The sequence below is a fragment of the Xenopus laevis genome, chromosome 4S, assembly GCF_017654675.1.
Source record: "Xenopus laevis strain J_2021 chromosome 4S, Xenopus_laevis_v10.1, whole genome shotgun sequence".
Classification (NCBI taxonomy): domain Eukaryota; kingdom Metazoa; phylum Chordata; class Amphibia; order Anura; family Pipidae; genus Xenopus; species Xenopus laevis.
In genome coordinates this window covers 44,456,895-44,466,494 of record NC_054378.1, presented here as the reverse complement: position 1 = coordinate 44,466,494, position 9,600 = coordinate 44,456,895, and the positions used below count along the sequence as shown (strand labels likewise).

Sequence of the window (9,600 nt, the reverse complement as noted above, 5' to 3'; positions counted from 1 at the left end):
GACACCACAGGGAGTACAAACGAATAGACCAGTATGTGCTGCAGTGACTCCTGCTTTCCCCTGCAGTGTGTCATTTGTGTGGAATGCATGAAAGATCCACCAATCCACTGCAGGACCAAACGCCAAATGTAAAACGCCAAACAGATGCCAATTTATTCTGTCATGTGCTTGTCTTTCTCTAGTGACATAACACACAGCAGTATGCACAGTGCATGCAAGCTAGGGAGCCATGCACACGTTGCCATGCGACGAAATGCATGCGACGTGTCGGATGTCCTGAAGATACAGGAAGTGAAGGAGAAAGGCCAGGTAAAAACTACATTTATCCGACTGTGGGATGAAAACGCAGCGTGCAGCAAGCGGGTCCATTTTTTGGAACCCAAACCCGCAACCTGCAATCCGCAACCCGACCCTACCTGCAACCTGGACCCACGGACCATCAAAAATTAGGAAATGCTGCCATTATAAACCGGAAGTGACATCATCGGAAGTAGGCGTGATCAGAAAAAAGGAGTAAAACAGGAAGTGCTGTCATTGTAAACCGGAAGTGACATTATAGGAAGTAGGCATGATCAGAAAAAAAGGAGTACAAATCGCTATTGAGAAGACCCACGGCCCGTCCCGCGTATATACCCTCACCCGGAACTTCTACCCGCAACATGCAGGATACCGCAGGTTTTTGTGGGTAACCCACGGGTACCTGGCCCACTGCAGGACTCTAGTTCTTACCTGCCATTTCTCCTTCACTTGCTGTGTCTTCAGGACATACGAAACGCTTGAGACGCAACATGGAGTTCCTCCCTTAAGAAAAATATACAGAAGCATACACAGATGCTAAAAATACACACAAGAATTTTAACATTTCTTAGTGCTCATTTTTTTTTAATTGCTTTTATTATATGAATGGATGAGCAGTTTGAGCAATATGATTTTGTGGTTGTTGCCTGTTTGGGTATGGCCTTACATACCATTTCACTGCTTGCTTTATAAAATGATACTTCATTTCAGCAAAGGTATTTAAATAAGCCATTTAAGCCTGTTTCTGGGTTAATGATGCTTTTACTTTTTTTTTCAATGAGCCAAGTTTTGCTGAAATATACAGAATGTGTTTTTGTTAAGGTGTAATAATGGATAACGTTTTATTTGGAAATGTTTTATTTCCATACACACAAATGCATTGGGAACACTACACAGTCTCTTCGAAATCAAAACATGATGAAAAATGTATCACATTTGTGATATTCCTTTACAGAATGTGAAAAAAAGGGAATATTAAACTGCTCCAAAAAAATAGCAGTGTCTGCATTTTTCTTTACAAACTCATTCATTTCATGCTTTCCTTTATAATCACTTCACTAATACTTAGTTGTATAACACAACTGTGTTGCATGGAGTCGACCAATTTCTGGCATCTGTTAAATTCCACAATTCTTCATCATTTCTTAGTTTGGTCTAAGAAGTGGCATTTTTTGTCACCCTACATGTTTTCTATTGGATTAAGGTCTGTGGATTGGGCTGGTCACTCCATAACGTCAATCTTGTTGGTCTGGAACCAAGATGTTGCTCATTTACTGGTTTGTTTGGGCTCGTTGTCTTGTTGAAACACCCATTTCAAGGGCACTTCCTCTTCGGCATAAGGCAACATGATCTCTTCAGGGATTTTGATGTATTGAAACTGGTCCATGGTCCCTGGTATGTGATAAATAGACCCAACACCATAGTATGAGAAACATCCCCATATCATGATGCTTGTGCCACCATGCTTCACTGTGTACTGTGGCTTGAATTAACTTTCTAATCAAAAATCACTGTTCTTCTGAACAATGTTTGGAAGGATCCATTTAACTCAGATTTTCAGATATAAATGCACTATAACCAGCATGCACAACATTTGCTGCCTTCCTTAAATAAAGGCCGTAATTGACATCTGTTTTTTCACAGAATGAATGACCTCACTATTTGAACTGTATTATTTGGAACAAATGATTATTATTTGTAACAAGCCTCAATTAATGATTAAATTACACAGAATCAGCAGCATGCATGTCATGACTAGTGATGAGTGAAATTTTTCACAGAGTTTTGCCACAAAACGACGCCCATAGACTCCAATGGGTGGAAAAGAATGGTCATGTGATTGCATTCAGGCAAAATTTTCGCAGTTTTGTGAATTTTTGGCGAAGCGAAACGGGTCTGATTTGCCCATCACTAGTCATGAATTTGGGTCTGTTTTCTTTTACTCTACTACACCTACTAGTAAATTATTATAAATATAATTTCTACCAAAAACAGTGATTAATCTGGTTAGTGATGTCGGACTTCGATTAATCTGAAAACAAATGTATATATTCTGGCTTCAGCCAGGCTACATGATTAAGGCTAGAACTGCATCTATGCCCTCTCATTTTACTAAGTGAAAAGGAAAGAAATAATAATAACATATCAGGCTATTTTTCTCAATACCTGCAAGTTCTTTGGTCTACTTTGCCCTGAGACATCACATCTTACATCCGAGTGCTGACCAGAAACAGAATCTACAGCGCTGCACTACAGTCCTGTAATTTCCACAATCCACAGCACTACAAGGGTAAAGAACTGGATTATTGCTAGTGAACCACAATATCATTTATACAATGAATGAATTAATCTTCTGTGCAACTTAAATATATTTGAGAATATATATATCTATATATATATATATATATATATATATATATATATATACACACACATACACATAAAACAAGCTAAGTGTGACCATTTATTTGGTGGTGACTTATATAATATGAGATCACTAAATAATCATAATACATACAAATCCAAATGAACAATACAAGTAAGAAATCAATGCTCTATCACAAGAGTTATTACAAAAAAGTTCCGCAGCCTTCTAAATTGGGACGGTTGTCCAGTGGGCTGGTATAAAATTTGGGAATCCCGCAGTGCAAGCTATTTTGGCGGCGGCTGTTGCTGCTGCTAAAAATGGAGAAAAAAAAAATGAGTCAGGTGGATATCAATTAATGTGCTGGTAAACAAGATTTGTTAAAAATTCATGGAAGATTTACTCTAATACTTCACCCAGAGGTTTTCAGTATGGATGCGCCGAATCCAGGATTCGGTTTGGAATTCGGCCAAATCCTTCTGCCCGGCCGAATCAAATCCAAATCCTAATTTGCATAACGTGAATTTTTGTCACAAAACAAGGAAGTAAAAAAACGTTTTCCCCTCCCCACTCCTAGTTTGCATATGCAAATTAGGATTTGGATTCAGTATTCGTCCGAATCTTTCGCAAAGAATTCAGCCAAATCCAAAATAGTGGATTCAGTGCATCCCTAGTTTTCAGACTTTTTGGGTTCAAACCCACCTACATTTGTTAAGGTCCCTTTTAGCCTATTTACTGTGTCAATCATAAATTCTCCCTCCTAAATGGCCTCCACCTCATCCACTGCTTTGAGACCCTCTTGAGAGGCCAGATCCACAGTTAAAGGAATTGTTCAGTATAAAAATAAAAACTGGTTAAACAGATGTTTAAACAGATGCTGTGCAACATAAACAGTGTTTCTAATATTGTTAGTTAGCCAAAAATGTATCTATAAAGGTTGGAGTGACTGGATATTCAACATAATAGCCAGAACATTACTTCCTGCTTTGCAGTGCTCTTGGTTTCCCCTGATACTGACCAGGCAGTAACCAATCAGTGACCTGAGGGGGCACATGGGCCATAACTGTTGCTTTTAAATCTGAGCTGAATGCAGAGGATCAATTGCAAACTCACTGAACAGCTATGCCCCATGTGGCCCCACCTTAGGGTAGGACTACATAGATGTTTTCGGTGCAATCTGACGCGCTGCAACAAAACGCCAGCGTCAAATTGCATGCAACGGAATAAGGTAAGTGAATACATTGTTGGATGGTGTCGCAGCGTTGATCAGACGCAACGCAACTGTTGGATGCAGACGCTGCACCTGCATTCGACAGTCGTGTCACGACATATCACCGCTGCAACTTCATCCATTACTTCCCTTATTTCCATCGCATTTGATTTGATGCCGGCATTTTGTTGTAGCACACCGAATCATGCTGAAAATGACCATGTAGTCCTACCCTTAAAGTCGCTGAAAAGCAGGAAGCCTTTATAAACTACATTTTTGCCTAACTATATTAGCAACATTTTTTTTTATTTTAAATCAGATGAGTGAGGAGAGCAATCCAAACAGCAGAATACCTGCTACAATGTGATTTATTTGCAACTACAAACTGTTTGTAGTTGCAAATAAATCACATTGTAGCAGGTATTCTGCTGTTTGGATTGCTCTCCTCACTCATCTGATTTAATTGTTCATGTTAAAGACGTGCGGTGAAGTCTTTGAGGAAAGAAGCACCAATCTACTTTAAAGTTGGCAGTGCGCTGAAGTAATTCAAAGAAAAATGTTTTTTATTTTTTACAGCCTATTTACCCAGTTATATATTTGTACACTTAACTGTTCCTTTAAGAGTAAAATTGGTATAAATTAATGATAAGTTGCCTTAAAACAGAATTTCGGACTGAAACAATTGTAAATTGTTTGTACGGACATGGCGTAGAAGTGTAGCATACCATTAAAAAGGCATCCATCATTTGAAATTAAAGATTTACATTTTTGAGGTCCTGCAAGTGAAGGTTTAATCGGCGCCTTTTTTAAAACCGTTTTTCTCTCGGTTCCTATGCTATTTATCTCTCGGACTGCCTAGTTTAACAATTTAAACTGCAAACTGGAGAGCTGCACAATGAAGAGTTAAATTCTAAATACCAGGGTCATTTTAAAAACTTCTTTTGTAGGTGAAATGTAAATATATCCCATCTGAGTGTGAGAAGTCTGATTAGAAATATGGCATGTACATAGCACTTCCTGTTATTTACAATGGCTCCTTTTTGCATTTCTTACAGATTCACAGTGAAACTGTATGAAGTAAAGTTGCATCGTGACATTGAGTAAGATCAGAGATTCATGACGGGAATCAATTCAACTGTAGTGTGAATGTGGGCTGAAGCACATAAAGCAAAACTCTCCATATGGTGATACGAGCCCAGCACATGAGGATACCAACCTTGTTTGCAGTCTCTTCTTCTTCCACTCCTGCCTGTGTCATGAGGTCTGCAATATTTTTCTCCAGGTCATCTATACGAGTGCTCATGTCATCAAGTAATTTAGTTAAAGAAAAACTTCTGTACAGACGGGCAAGTAGAACTAGTTCACATTCCATCGCATTCATACACCTAAGTATTAATAAGGAATGTATCAAATTGTTTGTGAAACACTTGAATGGGAACCTCTGCAAATCTTCACATACATGAACAAAATGGCCACAATAAATTAAAAACGGACTGATTTATAGGTATGGTACTGGTTATCCAGAGTGCTGGCAACAAGGGGTTTTCCAGATCAACATACTTTAAGCATACTCAAAAAAATGTTAACATTAGATAAACCCAATAGGATTGCTTTGCCTCAAATAAGGATATATTAGTTGGGATTAGGTACAAGGTACTGGTTTATTATTACAGAGTAAGAGGAAATATGTTTAAAAATTAGAACTAGTTGATAAAAATGCAGTCTCTGTGAGATGGACTTCCTGTAATTCGAAGCGTTCTGGATAAAGGGTTTGCAGACAGAAAACAGATACCATAGCTCTACAAGCAAAGGGCTAAGATGGCAGTTTAAGGCTAATGCCCCTTTACAGGCCATAAACAAATTTAGAGGGATTTACTACTGCATCAATGCCTGTATAATTTGAATAAGGAGATTATAGATAAGGGACACAGATTATAGATAAAGGGGACACAGAGAACTAGGGACTACTAACTATAATGAACCAACTATATAATCCACCTATATATAGTTATTATACACTAGGTTTACGAAGTAAAAAAAATAAAAACAAGCGTATATAAATGAATACATACACTAACCACAGAGTGTGCTTTTATCCATTTATATAGTTCTATTTTTAATGTACTTATATGATCTTGCAAAAGGTCCGAGATGGGAACTGAAGCTGAATCTATTTTAAATGGTAAAAATAAAAGAAGTCTGGTGTGCATCAGCTTTTTTCCTGGCTGTATGGGACTTTCTGTTCACGGCTCCCAATGAGGTAAATCTGTGATACTTGTGAAGTAGTGCTAACACAATGTGGGGTTTACAGGTTACTAAAAGGATATTTCTTCCAATAATCTGATCTGACATGGTCTGGAACTTGTCTTGCATTTGCTGAAGCAAATTTTGCACCTGTAAAAGTAAAATAAAAAAAAATAAAAAAGTAAAAAATGTATTAAAAAAAAAAAAAAAACACAACCTCACTGTCCTCACTGTGAAGAACCCTATACGTTGCTTCAAATGAAAGTTCTTTTCTTCTAGTCTAAAGGGGTGGCCTCTGGTACGGTGATCCTCTTTATGGGTAAAAAGGTCCCCTGCTATTTGCCTATATGTCCTCTAATGTACTTGTAAAGTGTAATCATGTCCCCTCGCAAGCATTTTTCTCCAGAGAAAACAACATCAACCATGACAGTCTACCCTCATAATTTAAATCTTTCACCCTCTAACCAATTTAGTTGCACATCTCTGCACTCTCTCCAGCTTATTTATATCCCTCTTAAGGACTGGAGCCCAAAACTGCTCCACATACTATGGTGAAGCCTTACCAGGTACCTATAAAGAGGCAAAATTGTGTTTTCATCCCTTCATGCCTTTTTTATGCAAGACAGAACTTTATTTGCTTCAGTAGCCACAGAATGGCAAGGCCTGGATTTAGATAACTTGTTATCTAAAAAAAAAAAAAAAAAAAACCAAGATCCTTCTCAGTTAAGGAAACTCCCAACACACTGCCATTTAGTGTATAACTTGCATTTATATTTGCCAAAGCGCATAACCTTGTATTTATCAACATTCTCCTCATTTTCCAGTTTGCTGCCCAGTTTCCCAAGACAGATCACTCTGCAAAGTGGCAGCATACTGCATGGAACCTATAGTTCTGCACAATTTAGTATCATCTGCAAAAATAGAAACAGTACTTTCAATGCCCAACTCCAGGTCATTAATAAACAAGTTGAAAAGCAAAGGACCTAGTACAGAGCCCTGTGTTACTCCACTTACAATACTTGTCCTGTTCACAGGACTGGTCTTGTCAACTTACAATACCATAAAATTACTCTATGGAACCACATGCCAGCAACAATGTGCACTAACCATCAGAAAGTCTGTATAAAGCAACTCACAGCAACATCTCAACAGAACCGTAAGAAAAATTGGCCTGGTATCCACTCGTTCCACAATATAATGTAAGATCCATGCCAGTTGACAGTTTTTGGCTATACAAAGTGAATAAATCATGATCAGTTCCAGGATATACTTTATTTAAAGAATGTTGCAAGATATCTCTATAGTAATTAATACGCTATATGTTTAAAATCAATACAAAGTCTTTAAGATCACAAAGAAAAGATTTCCCCTGTACATTTAGGTTCCAAATTTTGGGTACCCCTGATTATTTACTTTTTTTGTTGTGAACAGTAAAAGGTTTATGCAGAAATAATACACAGTTACTTTTTTTGCAGGGCTCTGTGTCTTGGCAGATATTCTCAGGAATAAGTGTGGTAGTTGCAACCTGTGAAATTTTAGTTTGTTAACAGCAGAACTGCTGGGAACACAATAAACCTTTTTAGACCTGGTGATATTCAGCACTTCTAGGCAATGCAATGCCAACAGATTATTAAACAGAATCCAAAAATGTATTTATGATGTTGGCATGATCTTACTTCCATGGCAATATTTAATGCACAATTACCAATTCCTCCTTGCACAAGATTTTAGTTCAGAAATATTCTCCACCCAAAATCTTTTTGCATTAAAGGACAATAATGTTAGGCACCCTCCAGGGAATCAAATTAATATATTTGTTACCTGCCTGCCTCTCTTTAGAAAAAAAAAATGCACTGGCCCAGGGAAAACTTAATTATTGTACAAGTACAAGTGTTAATTCCTTAAAGGATATGGAAAGAAACAAAGGCATTTTATTGCCAATAGATTAGCCACAATAGCGCAAGCTAGAACACTACATTCATTCTGTAGAATGCTTTACCATACTGGAGTAAAAAGCTCTCTCTTTGCTTAGGATAGCAGCTGCAGTATTAGCTTGGTGTGACATCACTTCCTGCCAGAGTCTCTCCCTGCTCAATTATAGCTCTGGGCTCAGATTACAGTAGAGAAGGGGGGGAGAGGAGCAAACTGAGCATGCTCACGCCCGGGGCTGAAGGCAGGACGTCTGATACAGAAGCCCATGTGGACACAATAGAAGGAAAGAAATGCTGTGTTTTTTTCTTTTCTTTTTGACAGGGGACTCAGAGCAGCATTATTTTGAGGGTTTAATGGTATATTTATGTGGACCTTTCAGATAAGGCTTACTTAGTTTTAATCTTTTTAACTAGTAACATCAGGGATTTACTTGGGTGACAACTATCCTTGTGAAGCAGTGCCCTTAGGGTCAGAGAACAGAATAAAATCTATAAAGAATACAACAGGCTTTTTTTCTTGTACACCAGTGGGAAGGTCAAATGTAATTCATGGCTCATAACAAGGTTCTAGAATTCCATTTTTTGTTTCTATATAAAATAAGAACATGAATAAATGAAATGATGTGTGAATGCTAAACAGACACTATTAGATTTAAATACATTGACAATGTATTTTTGTACTTTTTTGGCATTTAAAATCCTGGTCAACCAAAAGGCAATGCACAGAACATCTTGTTACTTACAACTAATTACATATGAATATTGATTCATGACCCTTATGTACGTAGTAGAATAAAGAATATAGCAAATCTTGGGGTTGTTGGGAGACATAAACATTAACCGCAGAAGGGCCACAAGATCGATATCCAAATTGTCATCAATAAAGTCCCATTATTGCGGGACTAGTCTCCTATTACCAGTGACCTTCAGCCTTAACTAACCCATCGCGCCCTAAACCCAGCGCTCACCACCACGGTCAGGTCCTGCACAGTTTTGGGGTCTGTCTCCGACATAGTGAATCCTTCTACAGTACCAAATCCCTTCCCAGCGACACAATCCCACCCGCTCAGCTGAGCCTGTTTTTTTATTTAGAATCGTCGCGATAGTTCAGGAGAGCGCGGACCAATAAGCATTAAGAGTTCTAAACGAGGCTATAAACGCAAAGTCGTTGCCGGAAGTGGTTGAGAAGTTTAGTTGCTATGGTGATACCAGCGCATTGCTTAGGAAACGATCTAAAAGGCTAAGAAGTTTTTTGTGGCTTCTCTACTGTGGCAGAGGCCTAGGAGATCTGTTCCACAAACTTCCACTTCATGGGTGCTTTTTACATAAACATTTGATCTGACGTATATTAAAAGTATAGTGAGGTGGCCATTCATGCTTATGCTTGTAATCAGTTTTAATAGTAACGCAACTCCGTTTAAGCACATTGAGGGGCCCATTTACTAAGGGGTTGAAGTGAATTTTCGATTTCAAAAACTTCGAATTTCAAAGTAATTTTTGGGTACTTCGACCATCGAATAGGCCAAATTCGACTTCGATTCGAATTGGAAAAA

At 38.1% G+C, this 9,600-nt stretch overlaps 1 protein-coding gene across 1 annotated transcript; it reads right to left on the bottom strand.

Moving 5' to 3' along the window:
- Nucleotides 1-2,583: 2,583 nt before the first annotated feature.
- On the bottom strand, nucleotides 2,584-9,215 carry hsbp1.S (heat shock factor binding protein 1 S homeolog). The gene is given in 4 exon segments (NM_001112811.1): nucleotides 2,584-2,976; nucleotides 5,089-5,183; nucleotides 6,200-6,266; nucleotides 9,016-9,215. Coding segments are annotated over 4 exon segments (234 nt in total). The 5' UTR covers nucleotides 9,061-9,215; the 3' UTR covers nucleotides 2,584-2,949.
- Between the last annotated feature and the right edge of the window lie 385 nt (nucleotides 9,216-9,600).